Here is a 13,075-nt window from a genome sequence, read left to right on the forward strand (position 1 = left end):
CAGCGTGGATGCTCATGTCACAGGAATTTGGGGAGAATGAAGCTGCTTTCACTTGGGCCTGCCAGTCACCATGGAGGCCTCTAAGCTTCTGGGTCAGGCCCTCCGGCTAGACTCCAGTAAGGGGTGCTGAACTGACAAGAAGAGAACAGAGAACAGTGGGGAGAGGCTTGGCCATGCACTGAGGACTCAGACTGGCTGGGACCTGAATTGACCTGGTGACTTAGGCAATGAGTGAATATACATGAAGCATCATCTTTGACTCTCTCCACCTTGGAAAGGGACAAGGCAGAGCCCAGCAACCCTCAGAACCTCTGCTGGGCAGATTGTCTGTAGAGGACTCCCCACTTTGCTGGGGTCCTCTACAGAGATGCTGGGCAGGGAATAAGTTATTCAGTTCCACTCTGAGTTCTTCTCTTGCTCTTTTTCCAAATGCATTCCAGGAAGTGAGGTAAGGTCAATGTTGCAAGCCTAGTCCTTCTTGGTTGGTGTCTCAGTGACTGTCCTGAATGTGTAGGGGGCCTAGCCTTTGCGAGAAGAGAGGGCAGAAGTGTTCATTTAGTGAGCACAGGCCAGGGACTTTCCAACAATCGCCCCTCCCCGCCCTATCAGGCTCTGTCCCCACCCCACACTGAGTCCCCTTCTCTCTGACTCTTGCCTCACGTACTTTTATTCTGAAAGAATGAAAGCCACTGGTGGTAGGGAGGAGCCAGAGGTTAGAGCTGGCCCTGACCCTGAATAGTATCTTTCTGGGCTGTTTTCCACAGCAGTGATTTTAGGACCCTAAGGGAGGGGCCTTGCTGTTCTGCGCTCTCCCCCTTATCCTGTGTCCCCAGTCTTGCTGAACTTTAAGCAGAGGGTCTCTATAACCAGGCCTGTTGGTCTTTTCCCTATTTTTGCCTTCAGAGCTCCAAGATCCTCATCTTTCCAGCCCTTGGCCTTGTATCTTCTACTGCTTCCCTTTTCAGTCTTTTCTGGAATTCTTGCTGTCTGTCCTTTTCAAAGTAGAGATAGAGGCCAGATCACTATTTAGAAACTTCTCAGCTTCCCCAGTACTGTACAAAGGTCTTACCCAGTCACCTCTTTCTCCCCTGATATGTAGAATGTAACTATAAGATAGCCAAGTTGCAGTCAGATGTTGGTGAACTGAATTCTGTGTGGGTGGGGCCATGCCTTGGGCCTGGTTCTCTTGAGCATTGATGCTTTCTTCAAAATAAGGACAAGGAAATGGACAAACAGACTCTATCAGTAGCTTCTGTTTAAATTCTTGAACCTCAGCAAAGTATTCCAAAACTCAGCCAGGATAGAGTTTTACTAACCCCCAAAGGCTCAAAGTTTAGTTCTTTCTTAGATGGAAAATAAGAGGCTGAATGAACTAAAGAGAGTTGAGATTGGTTATTCTCAAGAGCCCTTTCCTCTTTGTCTGTTTCTTTCATCTAGGAGGCCAGATCTTAAACTGGATATGAGGTCACTATTGGGCAGTGGAGTGTGAGAAAGAAAGGACTTTGGCCTTGGGGGCTGCAAGTTATAGATTAACATTGGGAGGGATGAGGAGGGATTCTGAGGGTAAGTGTCTTGTGAAATGGACTGATGATCTGGGACAGTCTGGGCTTGAACGGACACAAGCAAGAGGAGTCTGGGCACTGGTGCCGTCTGGAGGGGCCCTCAGCTCCTTTCTGGCTACTTGACCTTCCTGAAGATCTGCTCGCACACTGCGTCCCTTGCAGTCAGTTCCTGGGGAGAGAGTAGGAACGACGAGGAGAAAGAAAGTTCTTGCCAGCTAAAGCTTCTTTCCCAAGGTCCTTGACCTCTATCTAATCCTTCAGGATACATCAACTAGAGCATCTGATGTATGAAGAATTGTATTATTGTTCCAGACCTTCAACTTTTCACCCCAGAGGAAGGAAGGTAGCTGGGTCAGGGAATGTGAGTTGGCGAAGTCTCCATCTCTCTAGTTAATGACTTATGGACATTCTTTTGACTTGTGGCCAGGGCCCATCTTGGCCACTCTGTTTTTTCCTCTCTCTACTCTTCCTAGTTGGCTTCTAGTTGTTTCCCTTCCTTGGTTGGCTTCTTTGGAGAAGGGCTAGGGGGTGGAGCAGTAGACTAATCAGATTTGGGCAAAGGGATGAATCCTAGCTGAAGGCCCCTCTCCCAAACATGCTCATTTGGGTCCCCTGCCCCGGACCTCACCCAGCTTACCAGGTACAGCTTCTCTCCTTCCAGCCAGTGCCTCCAACCTCGGTTAGGCACCTCCCCTTTCTGCACACAGACCAGCTGCTCCTCTTCCCAGGTTACTATGGTCTATGGGCAAGGCAGGAATAAAGAAGACTGAGGGCCGCTTCCTCTCACTCTGGCTGGGCTGCACCCTTTCTCTTCAGCAGATACTATCTTGCTCTACCCTCTTCATTCTGAGTGAGAAGGTTGCTCTGATTTAGAACTCCTGTCTCCCACTCCTAAAGGCCACTGAGGAGGGTCCACAGTTTGTCTACAGTGAGTGGGGCAGGGCAGAGATGAAGCAGGATAACTAAGGTGAAGTTGGGAAGTGGGTGATGAAAAACAGAGACTTTGTCCATGGATACTTGTGGTCGACCTGGAGGGGCCTTTGGGGAAGAAAAGAGATTCCCACCAGGGAATCTCTTTCCTTCTCTTTCTCAATTTCAAGGATAGCTGAACTGTCCTTGAAGGCTCAAGCCCCCTGAGTCAGAGCTAGGTGGGCCTGGGCATTCCAATCAACATTTATTGAGTCTGTCCATATAGAACAGACCCTATTAAACAAGGAGCTCAGAATCCTATTCAGACAGAGCAGTAAATAGGTATCTATACTGCTCACAAAAATTGAGGGATCAGGGAACGTGCATACTCCATTACGTTCAGCCTTTTGTATAGTGCATTTTCACCAATGAAATAAAAGTTGGTTTTGCATCTCGCTTGCATAATTGAACAACTTTCTTTGACTTGTTATTTGCTTTTCTGATGTTCTTGTTTAATAAAAAAAAATCAAATGCTTATTTTTTTATCGCTTTGTATTCATTTTGAAATATCCCCTAATTTTTGTGAGCAGTATAAAATACCAGGCAAGACTGTTGAGGATGGGAATGAAGAGGGAAGAGGTGAATTTTCAAGGAAGTGAGGAGTTAATTAAGTGGCAGCTAGTGAAAAATTTCTAGCAAGGAAAGTAAAGGCACAGAGGTAAGAAAGAGGGCAAGCAGTTCTGAGGGGCTCCGACCTAGAGTGTATGTGAGAAGGCCTATGGTGTGCTGTGTGAAGCATATGGACCTTATCTGGAGTGGAGTAGATTGTCATGAAGGGTTTAAGTAAGGGAGTGACATGATAGACAGATCCTTGTGGTTACAGTATACAGAGTGGTTTAGAGAAGGGTTAAGACTGAGGGCTTATTTTGGGCACCGGGTGAGAAATGAGGGCCTGAATTAAGATGGTGAGAGTGAGAAGACTAGGAAGGAACAGATGAGAGCCATGTGGGACAGCAATGTTCAGTAGAAATATAATGGGTCTTAAATGCAAGCCACATACATAATTGAAAGAGTTCTAGTAGCTATATTAGAAAAGTAAAAAGCAACAGGTAAAATTAATTTTAATAATATATTTTATTTTACCTAACTTATCTAAAATATTATAATTTTAGCATGTAATCAATATAAACATTTCTGATATGTTTCACATTCTTTTTTTGTATTGGCTTAAAAATCCAGTGTGTATTTTACTACTTGGCTAGTAGCTACTATATGGGGCAGTGCAGAAAAATTATAAAGACTTCTTGAGCAATTAGATGTGATGGACACATTTGTGCTTCTGTGTGTATGAGTGTGTGTATGTGTGTGTGCTGCATGTGTGTGTGGGAGTCCAGATGTAAGGGAACATGAGATACTGACTGTTACTTCCAGGTCTCTGGTCCTGCTAGTTATTGCCATTAACAGAGACAGTAAATACAAAAGCAGGAATAGGTTGGGGTAGGAAGCTAATGACTTTGGGTTTGACGTTGGGACATGCAGGTGTAAACATTTTCAGGAAGTTACAAACTTTATGATGGAGCTCAGGAGGCAGCTCTGGCTGGAGCATTCAGTCAAGGGCGGCCTACAGATGGTAGCTGAAAGCCTGGGGTAGATGATTGGGCCCACGCATGGTATACAAATGAGAGAGTAAGTCAAGAACAAAACACTGAGGAAAACCCAGTTCAAGAGATTATTAGGGGAACTAGGGTCTGCAAAGGAGACCAAAAGGAATGTAAGAAGCAGCAAAAAATGTAGGAAAGTGGAGCTATAGAGGTTAAGGGAAAAAAGACTGTGGTGACCAATAGGGTCAAGGCTAGATTCCAGGGTAAGCAAATGTTTGCTCGTTGGCCTGAGGGCAACCTGCTCTTTTTGTCCTTCTGGCTGGTGATAAGAGCCCACCAGGGAGAGAGTAGGGGTGGGGAGCACCAGGAGCTTGTGTGGCTACAGAGCCTGCTGTGATGGTCATTTTCCCTGGTTCTGGCTGGGTGAGGTCCCCTTCGCTTTGTCCTGAGTCGTTACCCTACCTGCTAATCCGTGTCCCCTCCCCCAAGCCCGAGGAAAGGTACCTGGCACGTTCGTCCGTCCACCATCCTTAGGTCCTCTTCAAACTCAACTCCCACCTCGAATTCTGTAACATAGTTGCGGAAGGTGCTGAGGGTCTTCACTGTCATACGGTTGCCCTGATGGTCGATCTGCTTGTCTGGCTTGAGCAGCAGTGCTATTTTCCGCAGAGCCATGTTGATATCTGTGGGAGTTATGTCTTAGCTGGGGTCCTCCCAGCCAGACAGCCAGAGGTTCCCTGTCCTGCAGCAGCATCGTGGGGCTGTGAGCTTTCCCTCAGTTGGGTCTGGACTGTGGATTTACTGCCTCCTAGCAATGCCCTGGCTAGAGATGGATCCCAAGATAGGTGCCAGCTCCTGAGTCTTTCCCCAAGGTCCAACCCCAGCATTTCCCCTTTTCAATGGGAAGAAGAGGCAGGAAAGGAGAGAGGTAACGGGAGTGAAAGGGGTCTAGGAGGGGTGAGGCCGTTACTTAAGGCTTGCAGGTAGTCCTCCATGTTCTTCTGAGAGACAAAGCGGTAGTAGCCGGTGAGGTTGGGAGGCATTGTCCAGGCTGGCCAAGATGGAGATCAAGATTTCAGGAGAATATAGGAGACAGGCTGAGGAGGGAGGGGTGTTGTCCGGCAGGGGGGCAGAGAGACCTCAGGCAGGTCTCCACACACAGAGGAAGGCTTGTCTAAGTCTGTGCTTAATAGGGCCCCGTTGCAATAAAAGCTCCTATCAGACTTCCTCCCCTCATGATGAGTTTGGGGTGGTGTCTGCTGTTGGAGGGAGGGGCAGGGACTGGGCAAAGTTGTGCTTGACCATGGCTTTTCCTGAGGAAGGAACCTGGAGCAGGATCTGGGGCTGTCAGTCATCCAAGACTTGAGCCGTTCCAAAGGTCAGTGTGACTTCTAGCCTACCTCTGGCAGGCTGGGCAACTGTGCCAGAGCCCTGCAGGGGTTCTGCCACTCGGGGAGGGCGCTGGTCTTGCTGTGTGGAGGGGGCCCTTCCAGGCTCACTAAGGGATGAGGTCTAACAACAGCCTGAGCTCTTGGGACTGAGTCAGGGATCCTGAGAAGTATGAGGGGACAGGTGGGGAAAGCGGGACAGCCAGCTGGCTGACAGCCAAAGTGAAGAAAATCCTATAGTGCTGGCCCCCCAACTCCTCCAGACAGCGTCATAGAGCTGCAGTCTGGACACTTTGTCCTAAAGGCCATTAGGAAGGAAGGGGGAGACACTGCTCTTCCTAAGCACAGAGGGGGCTGTCCACAGCCTGATGAGGCCATGAGTACAAAGTACAGTGTGGAAGGCGAGGGAGGAGTTTGGCTAGCTATTTTGGAGAATTTGACACTGTGGCTTGGGACCCAGGGGTTTCCTTCTCCCTCTGGAGTCACTGATGATACCAACAGCCCCCAGTCCCCAGCCTTTGGACAGCCCATGCTTACCAGTATTCCCATGGTGGGGGTAGGTGTGCCTGAATTAATTTGTGCCCCTCCCCCACCTTCCCCCACCTCTCAAAGCGACTAACTTCTCTGGCTTCAGAATCAACTGGACCTGACCAGGTGGTGGCGCAGTGGATAGAGCGTTGGACTGGGATGTGGAAGGTCCCAGGTTCGAGACCCTGAGGTCGCCAGCTTGTGCGCGGGCTCATCTGGCTTGAGCAAAAAGCTCACCAGCTTGGACCCAAGGTTGCTGGCTCCAGCGAGGGGTTCCTCGGTCTGCTGAAGGCCCGCAGTCAAGGCACATATGAGAAAGCAATCGATGAACAACTAAGAAGTCGCAACGAAAAACTAATGATTGATGCTTCTCATCTCTCTCCATTCCTGTCTGTCTGTCCCTGTCTATCTCTGCCTCTGTAAAAATAAAAAAAAATAATAAAAAAAAAGAATCAACTGGACTGAGAGACTAAGAGACATGACAGGAGTGTGGTGGTTGGGGGGGAGGGAAGGGGGGAGGTAAGTGGGGGAGGGGAAGGGGGAGGGGGGAGGGGGAGGGGAGGGGAGGGGGAGGGGAGGGGAGGGGGAGGGGAGGGGAGGGGGAGGGGAGGGGAGGGGAGGGGGAGGGGAGGGGAGGGGGAGGGGAGGGGGAGGGGTACAAAGAAAACTGGATAGAGGGTGACGGAAGACGATCTCTCTTTGGGTGATGGGTATGCAACAGAACTAAATGACAAGATAACCTGGAAATGTTTTCTTTGAATATATGTACCCTGATTTATTGATGTCACTCCATTAAAATAAAAATTTATTTATAAAAAAAAGAGAAAAGAATCAACTGGGCTGAGTTATCATGGTTTAAGGTGGGAAATTAGGGGATAGTGAGATAGGGAGGGTAGGCACTGGGAAAAATTCCATCTGGTAGTGAACTACCACGTCAGGTGTGTGTGCGCGCGCGCGCGCTCTCGTGGCACAAATATCTCACTTTTCCTCCAGTCCCAGGGCCCTTTCCGTCGCCCTGCTAACCGTCCCATGGTTTTCTTAGAGAGAACTGGGCTGGGAAGAGAAATGTTAGGATCTCTCGGGTTCAGGTTGTGGGTTTTACTTCACGGTTCCCAGGGGGCACGCAGCAGGGACTTGCTGATGGAATGGGCTGTGTAAAGTGGTTAATGCAGAGTTGGGGGGTGGGGTGGTGTGGATACTGCTTCTCGCTTCCTTCAGGGTTCCGTTGACGTCTCCCTTCCCCACCCCCGAGCTTTCAGCTTCTCAATTCTCCCCAAGTCTGTCTATTTCCCACCCCCATTACTGCTCCCCAGCTTCCTCCTCAGCCCCCGCAGTTCCTTTGCTCCCGCAAATTGCAATCCAGGGAAAAAGCCCTAACGCGTTCTCCCGCCCCAGCTCCCTAGTCCCATTGGTTCCCTCCCGCCCCTGCAGCACCTGGCCCTCCCAGTCAATCGATTGGCCAGCGGCCCCATCAATCTTCGTCTGGCTGTGCTTACGTCATCCTGCAGTAGAGGGGATGGGGTGGGAATGAGAGAGAGAGAGTGAGAGAGAGAGGGAAAGAGAGAGAGAGAGGGAGAGAAGAGAGAGAGGGAGAGAGAGAGAGAGAGCGAGGACGCCGGGTTGGAGAACGAACGGGAAGCCACTGCAAATCCCCCACTTCAACCACCCAGGTTGAGGTCTGCCCAGGTCTGCTCCATGAACTAGTGTGGGCGGCAGGCTCCCTTCTCTCTTTGCCCTGCTGCCCGCTCTCTTCCCGCCCCTCCTTAGAGATCCCCTGCATCCCTTCCCCAAGGTGCAATAAGCGGGCTTGAAGCTCCCAGGGGAGAGCGAACGCCTGGCCCTGCCCTGCCCCACACCACACCATACCATGACCCTCTTGCTGCTGCCCTTCTTGCTGGCCTCCCTACTTCCCTCCAGCTCCTGTAACAAAGGTGAGTGAGGTGGGAGGTGAGGGTGCTAAAAGAAGGGCATCAATCAGGACGATGTGGGCTAGGGGTGGGCAGGAGCCATTGAGGCTCCCTGGCACAAGACAGGTGTCGTTCTTCCCACCATCCCCCTTCCCATCCGTTTCCTCAGACATGCCCTTGCTCCCTTCCTTTGCACCCTCCTTGCCGCATCCTCCTGTCTGGTCCATCTCTACCCATGTGCTTCTTTTGCTCCCATTTGGTCCTTATTCCCATCCTGGGGTTTCTGTCTCCACCTCCCAGTTTCTCCTGTTGGAGATAACTCAGGTCTCAGGACTTGCCCTGAGGGACGATATATATATTTCTGGGTGGTTCTCCACGTTCACTGGGGTGTGTCTGCACTAAGGGTGTGCAGCAGATCCATCTGGTTCATCTCCATCCCATCTTGGGGAGAAACTGTTCCTCACAGTTCAGCAATTCGGAGCACGTATGTTTTGGCATGTTCCTCTGCGTCCATACCCTTATGCCTGCATGCAGCTGGGCTGTGGGTTACCAGAGCTGCCCTCTCTGGCAGACAGCAGATAAATTCAGCTGGCTGAGGGCAACAGAGGAACCAAGAGAGAAGGAGGAAGGGAGGAGGTGGGGTACCCGGTAGAGGGCTCAGGTAGGTGGAGAAAGGCAAGAAAGGGCAGAAGTGGGAGTGTAGGGGGAGCTAAATGAGTGGTGAGAAGGAAAGCTGAGATGGAAAAGGGAGAGGAGGTGTGGGAGGGGGACGAGAAGGGATTGGAAAAGGGTAAAAGTGGAGGCAAAAAATGAGAGAGAGGCATGAAAGGGAAACGAGGAAGAACAGATAAGAAGAGTAGGAGGGGAGAGTCAGGGGAGGAAAAGACAGGGAGCCTGGCAGTGAGTGAGAAGAGTTGGACGCAAAGAGGAGAGGAGCCGGGTGAGGGGGGAGCCGTGGAGAGGATGTCCCGCTCTGGCCTTGCTGTGTGCGGCCCACCATCCTCAGTCTCTGACCTCAGCCTGGCTTTTTAGCCTCCTGCTGCTTCCTGTGCTGCCTTCTGAGCACCATCTTGTGGCTTTAGCCTCTGCCACTAGAGAAGGGGGTGATGGTGGTCATCAGCAAGAAAGGGACAGGCTTTCACATGCCAGAGGGTTTTTTGGGGAAAAAAAATGAAAATCAGAATTTCTTGCTCATCATGTCATATGGGGACAAGTTTCCTTTGGTGACATCCTTTTAGATGATGTCTTCCTCTGCCATGTCCCCGCTGAAGGGCCATCATGAATGTGCGTTGGGAGCCTGGGGGTTGGCATGATAGGATTAGATAGAGCAGGCAGTGGAGGTTGGTTGGAAGGTGATGTAGAAAGGGAGGGGAAAATGCTGTTCCTTCCCTCTAGCCTCTTACCAGGCTGGAGGGAGATTGGTCCAGACAGGAGGCACCGTTGAGCTAAGTCTGGTAGGAGATGGGGATATTTAGAGGCTGAGTGAGTCCCATATCCACCCGGAACTGCTTGGTGGTTGAAGAAAAGTAGGGTGGGGTAAGCAAGAATTGAGACAAGTCATGAGTCTATATATAAAAAGTGGGGTTCAGGGAGTGTGGGGTTTGGTGGCCTTGATGGAGGGACATAGAAATGCGTTAGATCTAAGTGTGTTCTCTTGGCTGTGGGGGTGAGAAGCAGGGAGGAGATTTGTTATGTTTCTAGGCCAGCTCGATAATCCCTTAGGATGTCGGCTCTGCTGGGTCCAGTTATTTGGCATTGATTCCTCTGTTCTATCACTGCCCCTCACTGTCTCCCTCCCTCTGTCCTATATATTTTCTCTTGTTTTTCCTCCTCCCTCCACTCTGGGAGAATGGCCTTAGTTGGGGCTTGGCTGGAGGAGTGCAGAGGGGAGGGATCAGGTGAAATGGAATGGCGGTGCTGGGGAGGATAAACAATATCTCAGGAACCTTTTAGATCTTCTTTTCCTAATCTCAACTCTGCCCTTCATCTGTCCCATCTTTTCCCAGGGTCTCCTGATGACCCACTACTGTTCCCTGGACCCCCAGTGTTTATACCTCAGCACTTGAAACCCCTGAAGAAAATTCTCCACCTTCTGGCCATGTTTCCCAGGGGAGAAACGGGACCCCTCTCTCTGGGGCAGGCTGTTGGCATGGAAACTTTCTATCCTGCCATAGGAGAAGGCTGTGACCTCCCTTAGACCCTCTCACTTCTTTAATAGCTGATTTCTTGTCCTCATTTTTTTTCTGCCTGCAGGTGCTTCTGCAGGGTTTGGAAAGGGTAGTGATATGGAGTGTGAGTTTGTCTGAGTCAAGGACAGTTGTGTGGGAGTGGAGGGCCAGCTCACAGGTTCTTCCTTTCCTCTCCTTGGGGGGGATCAGCCAACAAGCACAAACCATGGATCGAGGCGGAATACCAGGGCATCGTCATGGAGAATGACAACACGGTACTGCTGAACCCACCACTCTTCGCCTTGGACAAGGATGCCCCCTTGCGCTATGCAGGTAATTGGAGTTGGTGGATGGCCAGGCAGGTAGGACAGAGAAAAGTGATTGGGAGGGCAGAGGGCAGGGGAGGAGAGGGCAGGGGAGGAGAGGGGAGGTCCTGGGAGGGAGAGCAATAAGGAAGTGAGAAGAGGCCTTGGAAAGTGGAAGATGAAGTACACTCAAGGAGCTGAAAGGGCTGCACTGAAGCTGGTGTTTGAGAAAGCAGCGGGAGAGAAGGACACGGCAGGCAGGGGTTAAATACATCAAGATTTTGCCAGATCTCAGACCTGGTGCCCCTGAGAGGTTGTTGCTCAGGAAAACTGGCGTTGGAGCTGTATGCTTGACGATTATTGCTTTCCCATGTACAAAGAAGGGACAGGGTTTGGCAGGAGAGGTGATGTGGGAAGCCGAGGCAGGGAGGCTGGACGGAGGTGCTGCAGGTGGGACAGGAGCCTCAGCCTCCCCTCCCCCTTCATCCAGGTGAGATCTGTGGCTTCCGGATCCATGGGTCTGGGGTACCCTTTGAGGCTGTGATCCTGGACAAGGCCACAGGAGAAGGGCTGATACGGGCCAAGGAGCCAGTGGACTGTGAGGCTCAGAAGGAGCATACCTTCACCATCCAAGCCTATGACTGCGGCGAGGGCCCCGATGGAGCCAATACCAAGAAGTCCCACAAGTGAGGAAGCCCCTGTCCCTTCCCCTGCTGCAAGGTCTCCTCCCTCCTTTCAAGCCCTCCATCATCCTTTATCTGTGCAGTCATTGAATATCCACTCCTGCCCTCTCTGTTTATAGGGTTTAGGGGCAGGAGACAGAAATACATAGTAGAACTCAGTGGGATCTCATCCTGGCTCGGCCTCTGATGGCATTGAGCAGCATGCTCAGCCTTCTGGATCTGCCTTTCCTTACCTGTAAGAAGGGGATAATAACACCCGCTTCTTTAGGTTTCTGTGAAGATGAAAGGGGATGGTTTGTATAAAAAGCATGCTCCGCAGTGCCTGACTGATGGTAAGGGGCTCGGTGCGTGGGAGCAATGAGGATGAGGAGAACAAGGAGGAAGGGGAGGAGCACACTCAGCACACACCCAGATTCTTTCCTACTGCCCCACCGGTCCTTGGCAGTGTGTACCACACTCACACCATTACCACATGCACAGTGCTCTGGGTGAGGGTGGGCAGGAGGTGGCTACAGCATGAACGGGACTGGGAGCTGGGACTCCTCTGAATGGTCCCAACTTCTCATTTGAGAATGGACAAAGATGGGTAGTCAGGATTCCTGGGCTGCTGAGAGGCACTAGAAATAAACTGCTCTTTGTGACTCAATCTCCCATTTGGGGATAGGACCTTTGCCTCCGGGCCCTGGGTGTGGGTGCCTGGATCTTGGCTAGGGACAGGGCTCAGCACAAAGGGCTTAGCCCTCGCTTTGCCGGCCCCACTGGGGGCCTGGGCACAGAGAGGCTACAGCCGACATGCGTATTGTAAATGTGTTGACAAAAGGCACTGCTCATCTGTGTACTGCTCATGCAAGATGACTAATGGCATTTGTACAAATACTGCTTCCTTTCCCATGGTTGGTTTTTAACTTTACTTTTACTTCACATCTTCCTTGATTATTCCATTGGATCCGACTGTTGTGAAGGAATGACCTGCTGGACATGAAATCCTTTCTTACCCCTCATTTTGGTAGCCCCAATCTATAGCATTCTGTACAGAAGCCATCAAAATCACGTTGATGTCACCTGGGGTTGTCCCTACCCTTCACAGCAGATAGCCTTTCCTTAGCATACTTCCCTTGAGGTGCCTGGTGTCTGGGAGCGGTGCCCAGGCTCAGGGTCAGACTACCTCCCTCCTGCTCCGATTTCCTGTCTGGATTCCTGTGCGTGCCTCTCTTGGGTCTCTAGTACGAGGTTGCCTGACTTGTTCTCTCTTCTCCTTCCGCTCTGGCCTGTGCAGGGCGACAGTGCACGTGCGGGTCAATGATGTGAATGAGTTTGCCCCCGTGTTTGTGGAGCGGCTGTATCGAGCTGCAGTGACTGAGGGCAAGCTGTATGACCGCATCCTGCGGGTGGAAGCCATTGATGGCGACTGCTCCCCCCAGTACAGCCAGATCTGCTACTACGAGATCCTCACACCCAACATCCCCTTTCTCATCGACAATGATGGTGAGTCCAGCTCCTGCCCACCTTGTGCACACACATCCCTCGGGACACCCCAGGGCTGAGCTGTTCACTTCTCTGCCCTTCAAATTTTCAGGCTACACCCTCCTTCCCAGATACCTTCATTCTAGATTCCTGCTTCCCAACTAGCTCATTCCCACCCCCTTGTCTCCCAAGGCTTTTTCTAGTGCTCCTGACCCTTCTGTCTTCCCCTGCCCCCACCCCAGGGAACATTGAGAACACTGAGAAGCTGCAGTACAGTGGTGAGAAGCTCTACAAGTTTACAGTGACTGCTTATGACTGCGGGAAGAAGCGGGCAGCAGATGACGCCCAGGTGGAGATCCAGGTGAAGCCCACCTGCAAACCCAGCTGGCAAGGTGAGGGGCCCTGCTCTGTGACTCATCTTTGAATTACCTTTCACCTTCATCTCTCTTTTTTGTTGCTTTTGACAGTCATAGGGGCTAGGCTAGGAGTCAGGGGAGGGATATTTGGGTGCAGGCTTATCGCTCTTTACCCTGGATGGCCATTTTAGTAAGAGCCCGAGA

General features: G+C 51.2%; 2 protein-coding genes and 1 long non-coding RNA gene across 3 annotated transcripts in view; 2 read left to right on the forward strand and 1 right to left on the reverse strand.

The window, feature by feature from the left end:
- Window positions 1-764: 764 nt before the first annotated feature.
- RBP5 (retinol binding protein 5) lies at window positions 765-5,376 on the reverse strand. The gene is made up of 4 exons (XM_066253117.1): window positions 5,043-5,376; window positions 4,577-4,755; window positions 2,200-2,301; window positions 765-1,731 (listed from the first exon to the last, which is right to left on the reverse strand). The coding sequence occupies exons 1-4, from the start codon at window positions 5,113-5,115 to the stop codon at window positions 1,678-1,680; spliced, it is 408 nt and encodes a 135-aa protein (XP_066109214.1). The 5' UTR covers window positions 5,116-5,376; the 3' UTR covers window positions 765-1,677.
- Window positions 1,741-6,439, forward strand: LOC136319974 (uncharacterized). The gene is made up of 3 exons (XR_010728248.1): window positions 1,741-1,905; window positions 5,395-5,450; window positions 6,095-6,439. It is a non-coding gene; the product is annotated as an uncharacterized lncRNA (long non-coding RNA).
- Window positions 6,440-7,508: 1,069 nt separating this feature from the next.
- Window positions 7,509-13,075, forward strand: part of CLSTN3 (calsyntenin 3) — a 29,154-nt gene continuing 23,587 nt past the window's right edge. The window contains exons 1-5 of the mRNA XM_066261271.1: window positions 7,509-7,919; window positions 10,274-10,396; window positions 10,859-11,054; window positions 12,328-12,536; window positions 12,758-12,907. Of these exons, the coding sequence (XP_066117368.1) occupies window positions 7,856-7,919; window positions 10,274-10,396; window positions 10,859-11,054; window positions 12,328-12,536; window positions 12,758-12,907 (742 nt within the window). The 5' untranslated portion in view covers window positions 7,509-7,855. The remainder of the gene's footprint in view (window positions 7,920-10,273; window positions 10,397-10,858; window positions 11,055-12,327; window positions 12,537-12,757; window positions 12,908-13,075) is intronic.

Source organism: Saccopteryx bilineata, chromosome 1, assembly GCF_036850765.1.
Source record: "Saccopteryx bilineata isolate mSacBil1 chromosome 1, mSacBil1_pri_phased_curated, whole genome shotgun sequence".
Lineage (NCBI taxonomy): Eukaryota > Metazoa > Chordata > Mammalia > Chiroptera > Emballonuridae > Saccopteryx > Saccopteryx bilineata.